This window comes from Myxocyprinus asiaticus, chromosome 45 (genome assembly GCF_019703515.2).
Source record: "Myxocyprinus asiaticus isolate MX2 ecotype Aquarium Trade chromosome 45, UBuf_Myxa_2, whole genome shotgun sequence".
NCBI classification, from domain to species: Eukaryota; Metazoa; Chordata; class Actinopteri; order Cypriniformes; family Catostomidae; genus Myxocyprinus; species Myxocyprinus asiaticus.
Window position 1 is genome coordinate 4,463,856 of NC_059388.1, and position 15,798 is coordinate 4,479,653.

The 15,798-nt window shown below is 40.5% G+C and overlaps 1 protein-coding gene across 5 annotated transcripts in view; it reads right to left on the bottom strand.

The window, feature by feature from the left end:
* LOC127435324 (copine-8-like) overlaps window positions 1–15,798 on the bottom strand; it is a 359,118-nt gene that overhangs the window by 43,879 nt on the left and 299,441 nt on the right. For 4 of the 5 annotated variants that reach the window (XM_051688722.1, XM_051688725.1, XM_051688726.1 and 1 more), the window contains one exon: window positions 1,649–1,695. In XM_051688722.1, coding sequence (XP_051544682.1) covers window positions 1,649–1,695 — 47 coding nt within the window. Of the gene's footprint in view, window positions 1–1,648; window positions 1,696–12,877; window positions 12,937–15,798 lie in introns of all 5 variants that reach the window. The other variant, XM_051688727.1, reaches the window with a different exon arrangement.

Below are 15,798 nucleotides of genomic sequence, written 5' to 3' on the forward strand. Positions count from 1 at the left end.
AGACTTTTGTTGAAATTCTTGTTTAGTTCCTGTTTCCTGTGGTTTTGTAGTCCTTTGTAGTTTTTTCATGATTGATTCTCTCTGATTGTTTCCCCATGTGTTCCTCGTTCTCTGATTGATTCCCCAGGTGTTCCTTGTCTTCCCTTGTGTACTTAAGCCCTTGTTTCCCCTGGTTAGTTTGTCAGTCTTCACATGTGTTGTCATGTTCTGTGCTTGGTTTCCCGTGTTTTGTTTTTTATATTCTGAGTTTCTTTGTTTATCTTCTTGTTAATAAAGCTGCGTTTAGATCCTCATTCCTCGCCTGCCACGTCACAGAAAGACTGACCTCAAAATGGATCCAGCGGCTGTCTGTGTTCTGCTCCTTCAGCAAGGGGACCGTCCAGTTGAGGATCATGTCCGTGAGTTTTTAGAGATGGCAAATGTGGTGCACTATCCAGACCGCTCTCTGGTAGTTTTCTTCCGGGCCTGTCTGAATAGTGCACTAAGGGAACTGATGCCTCCGGCTGATCCTCACTGGACACTCGGCGAATATGTGGAGAAGGCTCTGGAACTTTACGGTTCCCCATATACAGTGGATTATGGCGGGAAACCCGGGCCAAAACCTGCATCTTCGGCCCCTGTCTCCAGGCCTACCATGGCCCCTGTCTCCAAGTTGAATGATCTGCCACTATTGTCTGTGCGTAGGGCCATGAAGACGCTACCTCACACGCCTGTCACAGCCAACGAGCCAGCGCCCACGCCTGCCACGGCCAATGAGCGGGAAGCCTCGTTCGTCCCAGAGCCAGCGTTGCCAGCCTCGTTCGTCCCAGAGCCAGCGTTGCCAGCCTCGTTCGTCCCAGAGCCAGCATTGCCAGCCTCGTCTGTCCCAGAGCCTGCGTTGCCAACTTGGGCCATCCGGAGGAGGAGAAGAAGAAATGCTTCTGTTCCCAAGTCTCTTCCCGTGTACACGAACACTGAGGTCATTCCCGGGTCTCTTCCCAAGTTCGCGACCACGGAGGTCATTTCCCAGTCATCCAGACTCTTTGTTCCGAGTCTTCCACGGCTCCGCCGTCCATGGCTCCGCCACCAGAGTCTTCCACGGCTCCGCCTTCCATGGCTCCGCATAGTGTCAATACTATGATAACGCACAAAATGACTGATAGGCAGAAAGCATCTCAGACCATGGCCCACAGACACATTTGTCTTTGCTGTTTACAGAGTCTAGAGCTGTCACAGAGACAGGTGAGATGATGCGAGACTTATTTCATTAATATCTTTCAGGGAGTAGGAACCTTTTTTGCATACCTTTCCATGAAAAATATTGAATACTTTATTGCAAAAGTAGAAAGTTCAAAACTGTTATGCTTAAAGTTATTTGCACACTTCTCTTCATGTACCATAAGAAAGTAATATAATGATACCAGGGGCACAAATAATGAAAGATAATAATGTATAAAAATAGATTTTATAAGAAAGGCCCTGCAACTAAAATGGGTTTTGTGGTATTCCCTTAGCATCAGAAAATGAATGTAAAAGGAAGGCCGCTCAATATAATCACCCTGATCGGGGCTTTTTAACGCAATAAAGCACACTCATTATGATGGGCTCTTTATGCCTCATCTGCATACATTAAAATAATTCCTAGCAGCCCTCCGGTGGCTCCACTCACCGTTAGACGCTGTGAAATCAATCGCCACTGTGAAATTAATCTGAGTCCTGCACAAGAAAGAGACATAGAAAGGTAAGTTATTTTCAATCAGTCAAGTATCAGTCATAATTTAATCTCTTAGACATTCAAAAGCTGCTGGAACAATAAAATTCAATTCATTAAGAAACAGTCATGGTGATGAAAACAGCCTCTTCAGGAAAGCAGCAGGACATGGAGAAATTGAGCCGTCATTGAGATGTGGTCTTAATGTTAATGTAAACCTATTCTGTTAACATAAAAATTGTAAGATAACATGATTTATTCATAGGTCATGTTCTAATACAAGACCTCTATGCTGATAGTCAAAAGTCTGGCTATTTGTACTACATAAAGTCTGGTACACAGCTAATTCTGGCCAAGAACTGCCCACTTAGACAGAAAGAGACTGTCTGACATGTAAAGTGGCTATGTTTTGTTTTTATGTGTCATTTAAGGGAAGGTAGCATGATTATGCTGGCAACAAGGCAAGGGACAAAACAAACTATTTTAGAAACCTGATGATTTGGCATTTGATTTTGTGAAAGATGTTTGACAAACAGCTCTGGGCACATGAGTAAATGATACTAGTGCAATAAAAGTATTTCAATTATTTAAAATTTGACTTTGTCACGGCCCTGTCAGATAAAAACCCAGACTGACAGAATGACAGGACCGTGGCATCATCGTCCCATGTCTGTCTTATATCTTCGTGTGAGCGCATGGTTTCGGTTGTATTCCCTGCTATGCGCTCTTCGGTCTGTCTTGTTTCATGTCTGGAGCATGGTGTCTGGATCCTGACTTCCTATCTGGTTCGGTTTCGGTATGTGTCGGGATCTGGACACTCATGCTCTATGTCTGTCTGTTATTTACATGGGTGCATCACGCTTAAGTCATCTTGGCAGCATGCACTCGCATCAATAGTTTATGTCTGTCTCTTGTGAACACGGGTGCGCCTCGCATCGTGCTCGCGTTGCGTGCCTGGGTCACGAGTCTTGTGTTCATGTATGGAGCATGGTGTCTGGATCCCGACTTCCCTGTTTGGTTCAGTTTTGGTCTGTGTCGGGGGCCGGACACTCATGCTCCATATTCTGTGTCTGTCTCTCACGACCGCGGACACGCGTTGTGCTCACTTTGCGCTGCATGCCCGGGTCGCGAGCTGTCTTCACGTTGTGCTAAGGTTCGGTCACTTCGGTCTGAGATTTCAGGTTTGTGTGTTGCCGAACTCTTGCACAGGTGTACGCTCAGGTTTAGTTTAGTGTGAGAATGCGTGGCCTTACTTTGCCGTTGCTACGCATTCTCTCATCTTGTTGTCAGTTGGCATGGGCATATATTGCCTTATTGTCTTGGCGATGTGCGCTCATGCCATTCGGGTGTTTTGTTGTCTTGTGAGAGCACATGGCTTCGTTTTTGTATCGCTGCGTGTCTCTCTCTCTTACGTCATACTCCACCTCCTGGTCTGCCCTCCTTGTTTTCATTAGTTTATTAGTCACACCTGCCCTGTCTTGTTAACCTGTTGATTTCTTTCCCTATTTCAGTCTCCTCATGTTTGCTGTCCAGTGGCAGTTCGTCTTGTTTCCAGTCACTTGTTTGTTCTCCCATGTCGGTCCTGTCTGTCGGTCCTGTTTCATCCCTGTTCCCATAGCCCGGTGTGGTTTGTCCTGTGCCCTGTGTGCCCCAGCCTGGATATCCTTTTTCATATGTATATACGTCTTTCTCTTGTGTGTTTCATTATGGGTCTATAAAGGGAATGGATAGGCATGCTACATTGAGTAGGGATGTGTTTGTTTGCTGGGACATGGAGCAAATACTAATGCCGTAAGTACGGATCTGTCTCCCCTCATTAGACAATGCTCATTACTTTTTGTAATTAAATTTTTTTTATTAAATCATACACTAGCTATGAAATGTAAACATATATATAAAATCAACATTTAAACCCCACAACCCCCATCCCCGACCCCGCCCACCCAAAAAACAACCCTGTGGTCAAACATAAGCAAATATATAGAAATAAAAATCCAACCGACACACATATATACATATATAAAAAAATTATATACATATATACATACATATGCAAACATAAATACATATATATATACACACACACACACACACATAATAATCATACTAACTATAATACACTACTCTCTCCACACCCCACCCGAGAGCCCTCCAAAAACTCCAAATACCTGCGCCATTTCCAAATAAACTTATCCAAATCACCCCGTCTTCCCGATGACACCTCCTCATAAGCTGCCACCCTCCCCACCTCCGTGCACCACTCCGGATATGGGGGCGCACTAGCTGACCTCCAACCCCTCAAAATAACCTGCCTGGCAATCACCACACCTGTCAGAACCCAGTTCTCTATATGGCCATCCCCCACATCGATGACCGCCCCATCGCCCAGAACACAAATCTGGGGCAAAACGAAACCTGAGTGCCCACCACGTTGCACACAAAATTCTGAACCTTCGACCATAATTTCTGGATCTTGTCTCCATCCTCCGACTGGCATCTCAGGCAGGTGGGTGTGTCTTTAAGACCAAGCCTATACAGTCTAGAGGGGGTCCAATAAAATCTATGCAAAATTTTGAATTGTATAAGACGCACCCTTGCATCACTAGATGCAGACTTAATGTTTTTAAGAATCTTAGCCCACACTCCTTCCTCCAATGCCAAGTTGAAATCTTTCTCCCATACTCTCTTGAGAGAAGTTAAGGCTCCGTCCCCATACTCTGAATTAACAAGGAGTAGTACACTGATGCCTCATGACCTTTTCCAAAAGCCGCAATCACCTCTCCAAAAGCATCTGCCTCCTTTGGGGGATGTGTGCTACTCCCAAAAATAGTACAAAGCAGGTGGCGCAGTTGTAAATACCTATAAAACTGAGGTCTGGGGATCCCAAAAATGTTGGACCAAGTTTTCAAACGATCTCAACACACCACTTTCATATAGGTCACCGAGTGTAGCAACCCCCTTCATAATCCACTCTGGCCAGCAGAAAGGAGACTTGCCAATACACAGTCTTGGGTTCTGCCATATGCTCGAGGCAACATTTAAATAAGTGTCCAATTTAAACAATCTGGACACTTTAGTCCATACCGAGTGTAAATGCAAAATAACGGGGTGTAACTTAACTTTTCCTATTAATTTGATAGAGATGCTTTGTAATGGCGAAATAGGGGCAAGAACTGCCTGTTCAATAGCAAACCAGGGAGGGGCTCTCTCAGGTGGAAGTGACCAATGAGCCAAATGTCTGAAACTGAACGCATAGTAATAAAACAAAACCTTGGGTCGGCCTAGCCCTCCTTTGTCTACTGGCCTATGTAACTTATTAAAATGCAATCTGGGATGTTTACCATTCCAAATGAAGGACTTCGCTATGCAATCAAATTCCTTGAAATAAGAGAGGGGGACATCTACAGGGAGAGATTGTAGCAGGTAATTCAATTTTGGAATACAATTCATTTTAATAACATTAACCTTCCCAATCATCGATAAATGTAATGAAGCCCACCTGCTCACATTGCTCGAAAAACTTTTTATTAAAAGGGTCAAAATTAACACTAACTAAATCAGACAAATTTGCTGGGAATAAAATCCCCAAATACTTATTGCCCTGTTTAGGCCACTGGAAGGCACCCAGCTGAAAAGCCGTTACTGGGCAGTACGCTGTCAGAGCCAAAGCTTCGGATTTAGCCCAATTGACTTTGTATCCTGAGAACTTGGAAAAGGAATTAATAATTCTGTGGAGGCAAGGCATAGATCTAGTAGGTTCAGAGACAAGTAATAAAATATCATCTGCGTAAAGCAGAAGCTTATGCGCCACACCTCCCGCCACCACCTCTGGAAAATCATCCTCCTTTCTTATTGCGGCTGCTAATGGTTCCAGGGCAAGACAGAACAATAATGGGGAAAGAGGGCAGCCCTGCCGAGTGCCCCTATTCAGAGTAAAATAATCTGATATTAATCCATTTGTTTGTACCACTGCTACAGGGTGTTTATAAAGTAACTTAATCCAACCAATAAATGTATTCCCGAACCCATAAATTTCCAAAATCTTAAACGGATAATCACATTCTACTATATCAAATGCCTTTTCGGCGTCAAGTGAGATGGCAGCGATCAGAGATTGATCATTCGCTACTGACCTCATGATATTGATGAGACGCCTGATGTTATCAGAAGAGCTACGGCCCCAAATAAATCCCACCTGATCTATATGTATAAGTGATGTCATAACTTTACTTAATCGATTAGCCAAAATTTTTGACAATATTTTTACATCTAGTTGGATCAGGGAGATTGGACGGCAACTTTTACACTCGCTTGGATCTTTGTCCTTTTTAAGAATCGGACTGATCCGGGCTTGTGTCATGGTTGGAGGAAGCTTTCCATTCTTTAATGAATCAGTATAAACTTCTAACAAAAGTGGAGCCAGTTCTGTAGCATAGGATCTAAAAAATTCTGCGGCAAAACCACCTGGCCCCGGAGCTTTGCCAGTAGGTAGGGACTTAATTACCTCGTCAAGCTCCTCCAAGGTTACCTCAGAATCAAGAGTTTTTTTTGCTCAGTTGTCAGTTTAGGAAGACCTAATGGTTCCACAAAGTTTCTAATATCTTCATCAGTAGAATAAGACATGGAACTATAAAGATCAATATAGAATTCTTTAAAGGCATTATTAATATCAATGGCTGAAGTAAAAATTTCACCACCAGCAGATTTCACTGAGGGAATGGTAGAAAAAGACTCTCTCTGCTTTATATATCTAGCCAAAAGCTTCCCTGCTTTGTCCCCCGACTCAAAGTATGACTGTCTTTCCCTGAATAACCAAAACTCCACTTTCCGCGACAAAATAGTATTATATCTATATTTCAATCGGGTCAATTCTCTGAGGCCATCAGCTGACATACAGCGCTTCAGCTCTGCCTCTGCACTTTTTTAATATTTCCTTCCAACTCCACAAGTTCTTGTGCTTTGGATTTTTTGATGAATGAGGCATACTGTATGATCTGACCCCTAAGAAATGCCTTAAGTGCCTCCCAAGCCACGCCCACAGAGGATACTGAGGACCAGTTGGTCTCCATACAAACACTGATTTCAGTCTTTAACATTTGTTGGAAATCAGGATTTTGCAAAAGGGATACATTAAGGCGCCAACTATATGATTTCTTTTTCTCTATATGTGGCAACACCTCTAAACTCACCAGGGCGTGATCCGAGACTAAAATGTTTCCAATTGAGCAATCAACAACAGATGAAATGAGGGATTTGGATATATATATATATATATAAAAAAAAAATCTATTCTAGAATCAATCGTATGGACTGATGGAAAAAAATGTATAGTCTTTACCAGATGGGTTCAAAAGTCTCCAAATATCTGTAAGACCAAGACTTTTACACATCCTGTGAAGCGTCAATGTTGCTCTAGGGGGCTTGCACACTTTTGCTTCACTATGATCAAGGACTGAGTCCATCAAAAGATTAAAGTCTCCTCCCAATATTATATCATGAGGGGTGCCAGCGGTTTGCAGCATCCCTTCAAGATCTATAAAAAAGCCCTGATCATCAGTGTTAGGTGTGTAAATATTAGCCAAAATCAACCTTTGCCCTTGAATTTCAGCTAAAACAATAATTACTCTTCCTAATTTATCTTTAATCTGTTTGAGACATTTGAATTGTAGATGTTTATCTACCAATATAATGACTCCCTTGCTCTTACTTGAGCCAGCACTAAAAAAAAACCATGTCCACCCCATATCTTCCCAAATTTTTCAGCTTCCTGCGGGGAGAGATGTGTTTCTTGAAGAAACACTATATCATATTTCTTACGTTTAAGGAAAGTAATAACCTTCCTTCTTTTTATGGGGTTCCCCAACCCATTTACATTCCATGTGGAGAGAGATAGTACACTTATATTAACATTTGACATTTTGATAAAGTAGAAAAAAAAAATTGTGTGTCAAAAACAAAATTATACAGACCAGATTCCCCATTAGTGAAACAATCAAACCCCGAACTTCCCCCCGAACAATACAAACAGAAAAAAGAAAAACGTGCGCATTAACCCCGCACACGAAAGCGGCAACCGGCGACAATCCCTTTAAACTCTAAAGGTCCATGAACGCCCATGAGCCCCAGGTGGTCGAGTCAATTCACTCGGAGGCTGCATAAAAAGTATATACCATGACTTACATAATCCGTCAACTTTATAAAAGACATCCTTTGTGTGAGCATGTAGATATTTTGTGGTCATCTGTAGTGTCCACTCTCAAACTGGCCGGGAACTTCAATGCAAAATTTCTTTAAGGAAAAGTGTTATTCACAAAACAAGCTCCGGCCGCTAGTGACGCCCAGCTTCCTCAAGAGTAAGTACAGCGAGTCGACCCACTCACATAAGAAACATCCAATGGTTTACTCAGACATTGATTCAATAAAGACATTGCCTGATTTGGACATGTAAATACTTTGCGACCGACCTTCGTTTCTATTCTCAGTTTGGCCGGAAACATTAAAGCAAAAGTAATCTTTCACTGATGTAAGAGTTTCTTACATTCCTTGAACCAATCACGTTTCTCTCGTCAAGTTCGCAAAGTCCGGGAACAAGTAAATATTATGGTTCTTCCAAGGAAGCTTCCCTTTGCTCCTCGCCTGATGCAACACAAGATCTTTATCGGATGAGCTCAGAAATCTGGCCAGAATCGGTCAGGGCCTGTCTCCCTCAGCAGATCTGTGAGCTGGGACTCTGTGAGCTCGCTCGATTTCCAGCTTGTGGCCTGTTTTGTCGAGCAGACTCAGGGAAAAGCTCCTCTAGGAATTTCACCATACCTCTGCCCTCCTCATGCTCAGGAATTCCAACAATTCGAACGTTATTCCTGCGGCTTCTATTCTCAAGATCTTCAAGCTTTTCAAGGAGATGTTCCAAATCAACTTTGGTCGCGGGCAGATTAGCGGTTAATTCCCTCTCCGAAGATTCCAAAAAATCGGTTCTTTCTCAACATCAGTCACTCTTGTAACTAACTCAGAGAATTTTGTTTCCATCGGCGTAATCGATTGACGTATTACAGCGAGATCCTCCAAGTCAGCAAGAATCTTCGTCAACATCACTGACATGTTGGACAACTGACGCTGGATTCCTTCTCCCGCCGTGCCATCCAAATTGAGTCCCCGGTCTGTTTGTCTGTCGGGGCTTTCATCCTGAACACGTAAGTGTCTTTTAATGTCTCCAGAGCCAGAGGATTTTGATTTCTTTGCCATGTTTTCTATCAAAGAGCAAATGTGTAACTGGGTGTATCAAAATTCACCAGATTATAACATGAAAAAATTTCAAATTTAGCAAAGTGCGTAGAACTTGTTGCTCAAACGTCTGCCCCTTGCATGGCGTCACGTGACCTCTGACTATGCTCATTACTAAGGTTACAGCTGCAGTTACACACACACACACACACACACACACGTGCACACACTACTGTCCCAAAACTACAGTAACACTTAAACTAGATAAAAAAAGTTTGTCATGAGAAAGCCTAGCCTGCAAGTTTGAAGTAGTTGTAAAAGCTTGAAGTTTGAAGGTTTGAAGTAGTTACAAGTTTAAGTACTAGTTTTAAAAGTTCAAAGTTTAAAGATTATAAGACCATTCAGTCTATCAGATAAATAGATAGCTCATTTGGTTGCTAGGCAGTTACAAGGTGACACTCAAAATGCTCCTTGCTACCATGAGTCCAATGAATGAAACCAGAAGTCTTTACGTTGTTCTGGTGCAGAGATATGTGATTTGTTACTTGGTTGCTAGGGTTGCTAGCATGTTTTAGCACTTTGCTAGGCATTGCTAACATGTGTTAGCATGATGCTAGCATATTTTTAGCACATTTTAGAACTTCGCTAGACGTTGCTAGCATGTGTTAGCATGATGCTAGCATGTTTTTAGCACATCGCTAGGTGTTGCTAGCATGACTTAGCATTATGCTAGCTTGTTTTTAGCATGTGTTAACACTTCGCTAAGCAGTGTTAGCATGTGTTAGCATGATTCTAACATGTTTTTAGAACGTTTTAACACTTCGCTAGGTGTTGCTAGCATGAGACTGAGTCAAACGTGCCAAACAGGAAATTTCTACTATGTTCTGGTGCAGAGATATGTGTTTTGCTACTTGGTTGCTAGGGTAAGCCCATGTGGTTGCTAGGCAGTTGCGAGTGTGATACCAAGAAGGCTGCTTGCTGTTCTGAGTCATACAAGCCAACAATGAAGTCTCTACGACATTCTGATCCTGAGATACCCATCTAAGCGATTTTAAATGGAAGTCAAATGGGTTTGGTTGCTAGGGCATGGCTAAGTAGTTTTCATGATGATACTTGAAGACTGATAGCTCACCCAATTCAAACAAGCCAACTCATGTCTGTAGGACATTCTAATCAGGAGATATCCATCTAAGCCATTTTGAATGGCAGTCAAAGGGTTTTGGTTGCTAGGGTGCACTAAATGGTTGCTAGATTGTATGCAGTTGCTAGGGTGTTAAAGTGATGGAGTGAAGTGGTAACCCCATCTGGTTGCTAAGCAGTTACCAGGGTGATACTTATCAAGGCTCCTTGCCATCCTGAGTGAAATAATTCAACCCAGAAGTCTCTACGATGTTCTGGTGCAGAGATATGCGATTTCCCAGGTAGCCAGCGCAATCGGGCCAACTGCGGCTGAGTGTTGGCTCACTCGTTTGTGTTCTAGCAGCGGCTCACCAAAAGTGAGCCAGATCTGGCCCAGTAATTGTTGCCAGATTTGGCTAGGCTTTGGATGTGCGGATTTGGCCCGATTTGGGCTGAGATACGGCACATTTAGCCACATTCAGCCCGACTATGGACCAAAAGTGCTGGCCTCATTTTGGGTGAGATATGGCCATACAGACCTGGACCAGTTTAGGCTGAGTGCTGGGGGTGGACAGATCAAAGACTGGGGCACGGGGTAGGGTAGAGATGCCTTTTCAAGGTGGGTCACCTTTTAACAATTTTGCAAATTGGTGTGACTTTGTCATAAAATTATGTAGCAGTGACCCCTAAACTTAAATGTAATATCTTTTAACTTACACACACACACACACACACACACACACAAACAATTAACTAAGCTAAATTGCAAAATGATTTCTTTTTAAAATATATACTTTGGAAGATTAGTTGTAAAGCCCTTTCCCTGTCAATTTTATGTTATTTATTGTATTTCATTATTATTTTAATTCCTATTATTAATTTATTTTTTTTTAGCTTTTTTCCCCACATTCTCTTTTCTTCTTTGGTGATTTCATCATTCAGGTTGTTTGTTTCTTTAATCCATTCAGTTTAACTAAATTTGGTAATTAATGATTTAATTCATCTAATCAAACCAGCTTAAAGTGGTTAAGGGAACTATGGTTTTGAGAAAAAAACAAAAACAGCATCTCTGCTCTGAGTTTCAAGACATACACACTAGCTGCGACATCTAGCGACGACACTTGGTGGGCTTTTGGAGCTGCCAGATTAACCACCAGAACAGCAGAAGAACTTCTAGCTTACTACCGCGGTGAGTATATCTTTGATAATCTAACATATAACATCATTTTAATAAACCGATCTACACGTATAAATAAACATTACGTCGATATTATAAGTAAGCTAAAATCGTGTGTTGGCTGATATAGCACTAGATATACTCTTGAGAATTATGGTAGCCAATTTAAAAGATTATCACTTAATGAATCGACAGCCTGTCTGCTAATCTTCAAATTTTTTTACACTAAACAGTATACTTTTGTAGTGAACTGTATGTAGAGTTTGCTATGATAATGCCGTTTAATAAGACAAGGCGGTGTAGAGAATGTTGCGAAAGGACTAATTTTTTAAATTGCCACCAGCCTATATCAACAAATGTGTAGCATTACAATTTAATAATACATTTTGTATATTTTGTAAAGAAAATGTAAAAATCGATGTTTTTGATCAAATTAAAACTCTTAAGGCCGTCCACTGACATTGGTGGCATTATTTGATTGGTTTACACGATGTCAACCGGCTTGACCATTATGCTTTCTCCAAAGGTAGAGCTGGTTGTTATCTCCTATCTAGACATATCGGGGGAATTCGGCTGTTAAAAACATTCTAATTTAACTCTGCTCAAATGAAGGAAATGACTTAAACATTCCTTCATTTTGCTAAATGAGATTCAAAGATCCAAGTCAGTCTGGAGCCATGATTTAGTATTTTAAATATGTAATTAATTTAGATAACTTTGTAGACATCTGTTTTCACTTTGATATTAAGGGATTTTTCTGTTATTGTCATAAAAACCTCATTTAATCTGTACTGTACCATTTGTAACTGACAATGTTGTCTTTCAGGTCACCTATTTTGGACTGGCAGGGGGTCTGACTGTAAAAGAAACTGTCTGGAGAATAATGTCAAAACTATTGACGAACCAACTGGCGAAGCAAATTAACTGGTGCGGAGTGAATGGGAAGTATGGCTTTGAACCACTTGCCATTTAAATATGTTGTCCTCAGTAAGTTTTATTTGTGTATCATAGTGTTAATTCATTTTCATCGTTATAGGAAACACATTTACACTTTCTTGCTGAGAGTTAAATGAGAAGACTGATAACACTGTCATGTCTATATGCTAGATTTGAAGCTGGAACCAGGAGATGGTTAACTTAGTGCAGAGTAAAATAATAATACATTTTAAAATAATAATAATAAAAACAATTTAGTAATGAAAAATAACCAATAAGAGTATCAATAAAGAACCATATAAGGCATATCAATAAAATAAAGATAAAATTCTAACAATATACACCACTCTTTAATAAAGTAAAAGTATTTCTTATCATATTACTCTGTTAATCAATATAATAATCGGTAGAATAATTGATTACTAAAATAGCTGTAAGCTGTACACATTTACAGGCTGTGATTCTTGCCAAAGTACAGACCATGCAGGGTGCCCAAACTTTTGTTATGGGCCTTTTTCTTTTGTCATTTTGAAACTATAAAATATGTAAATTGTATTCATTTAAAATAAAATCTACAACACAATAAAGTCTGCAAAAAGTGAAGGGGTCTGAATACTTTCTCAAACGACTATATAACCCCGTAAAGTGCTAGTTTTTTCCCATCTTTTCCAGTCTTTATGCTAAGTTAGGATAACCAGCTTCATGTTTGAACCGGTAAACTTGTGCATATTTACCTGATTGATCAATTCTCTTTCTTTCTTTCTTTCTTTCTTTCTTTTGTTTTTTTAAGAATCTGTGCAAAGAAATGCAAGTACTGTCAGTGTATCGGACGGAGACATTGAAAAGTTCAATCAGAGATGGGGGAAGAAGAGCGCAGGCCCTAAAGCAAGCAAATTCTTTCTAAGGTATGTTCCAAATGTTGTTACCATTTACCAGAGTTACCATTCATGTCTTCAGTCTGAGATTTCAGAGATCTATCTGACTAACTAACCATATGTGTCATTGTCTCTTATCTCTCTCTTTCTGTCAATTTGTCTCTCTTTTAGGGTACATTTACTTGAGGAGGGTCCTGAAGTTTTCTAGTTTTTTTTGTTTTGCATTTGTTCATGCCACTTTTTGCTAGTTCATATAAAGTTGTATGTTAATGAAAGGGTTCAAATAAATTCTCATATTTCCATGGTGTCATTTTTACTAGGGGAAAAGGAGTACATATGGATGTTATGGGGTAGGCATAGGGTAATACATGGGGTAGTAGATGGGGATACCATGAAAAAAAAAGAGAGTGAAAGGGCCAAATCCTCAATCCTTGTAAACTTGACATATTTTCAAAATTCTTAAGGCTAATATAAACTAATTTGTTTAAGCTCATAGTCCCCCTCCAATCCAGTTTGTTTTGCTTATTGTTTCTTCATATAGATGTTTAAGCTGATGTAATGACATATGTTCAGTGTTGCCAGAAGGCTCTGAGCTCACCTAAAATCTGAGTTTAAGGCATGTATCTTCATGGAGGATTTGACCATCACAAATAGTTTAGAGCCAATCACGGTAAAGCATAACACCTACAGTACACAAGCGTGAAACTTAAAGCCTCCACATTTAAAGCCTCCAAAGCCTCACAAACACTGAGAATGGATTTTACATTGAAAAAAGCTTCCATTCTGCAGTTCAACTTTTGAAATGAAAAATATTTGCAAATTAAGTTTGGTTACACTTTATTTTAAGGTGTCATTGTTACAGTGTAATTATACATTTAAGTACTGAGTAATATTAATTAACAACATGTACTTTAGGGTTAGGAATACGGTTTGGTTTAGGGTTAGTTGCATGTAATTATGCATAATTTACTGTTATTACTACATGTAACAAGGACACTGTAAAATAAAGTGTTATTTTTTTCTAAGTTGTTTTTAAGAAGGTGGAAGTAGATGCCATCTTAAGGATTTTAACAAGGTAATGGAATGTCGTTTTCTGGAAAAACATTAGAGAAAAATTATTCAAAGCTCTGTTTTTATATAAACCAGAAGGAGTCTTTAAGGAGTCAACATACATTTTAGTAGTTTTTGGTAACCAATACATTACAAGAAGAGTTATACTGAACACAAAAATGTTTTCAATTCTGTTTTAGATTAAGTGCAAGAGTATATACTTAATTTAGCAAACAAGCTAATATTGCTTTGGCAAAATGTCTTTTGTTGTTCTTATTAAATAGATGTAGTTTTGTATTTCATATACATTTCCCTTTGGTACCCAGACTGGGGCCAGCACCAGCTAAGTGTACAATTTTTGTTGCCGGGATTGTGGCTCTATGCCGGCAGTGTCGGTTCAGTTTTAGCACCCGGACTCGGGCCAGTGTACTTGCGCCGATTCTGGGGCATCATTCATTGCCGTGTTTCACAAGAGTTTGGCAACTGCAAGTGGGCCGAGTTATTTCTTCTGGCCTGACGGATCTGGGCCATTATGTTTTTGCTACCTGGGTTGTTACTTGGTTGCTAGGTTAACCCTATTTGGTTGCTATGCAGTTACCAAGGTGATATTAAACAAGGCTCCTTGCCATCCTGAGTGAAATAAGTCAACCCTGAAATCTCTACGATGTTCTGGTGCAGAGATATGTGATTTGTTACTTGTTTGCTAGGATAACCCCATCTGGTTGCTATGCAGTTACCACGGTGCTACTCACAAGGCTTCTTGCTACCCTGAGTCAAATGAACAAAATCGGAAGTGTCTACAATGATCTAGTGCAGAGATATGTGATTTGTTACTTGGTTGCTAGGGTAACCCCATCTGGTTGCTAGGCAGTTACCAAGGTGATACTCAAAAGTTTGTAGATTGTATGCAGTTGCTATGGTGTTAAAGTGATGGAGTAAAAGAAAGAATAAAAGAGTGGAGTGATGGAAAGATAGAAAAGAGAATAATGGAGTGATAGAAAGTATGAGTGGTGGAGTGATAGTAAGTAGACTGAATCCTCTAAAGGAGTTATTACAGGGAAAAGTTTTCACACCTTGAATGGGAGTCAATTTAAAAACAGTCCAGTTCGGAAGTCCGATACGGGAATAGTATCGTTTGAAGACAAACTTTGTGTTGGCTTGACAAACCCTTGTCTGAAAATTTAAAATAGTTTGAAGAGTTGGAAGTTTGAAGCTCTTACAGTCAGAAAGAAAGAAGGAACATCATACAGATAGACAGCCAGCTGCAAGAAGTCCTATGCATCCCTACCCCTTGCTTGTTTTTCTGAATGGCAAATTGGTTGCTAGGGTATCCCTATTTGGTTGCTAGGCAGTTACCAAGGTGACACTCAAAAGGCTTCTTGCTACCCTGAGTGAAATAAGTCAACCCGGAAGTCTCTACAATGTTCTGGTGCAGAGATAGGTGAATTGTTACTTGGTTGCTAGTGTAACCCCATCTGCTTGCTAAGCAGTTACCAGGGTGACATTTACCAAGGCTCCTTGCTATCCTGAGTGAAATAAGTCAACCCGGAAGTCTGTACGATTTTATGGGGCAGAGATATGTGATTTGTTACTTGGTTGCTAGGGTAACCCCATCTGGTTGATAAGCAGTTACCAGGGTGATACTATTCAAGGCTCCTTGCCATCCTGAGTGAAATAAGTCAACAAGGAAGTCTCTACGATGTTCTGGTGCAGAGATATGTGATTTATTA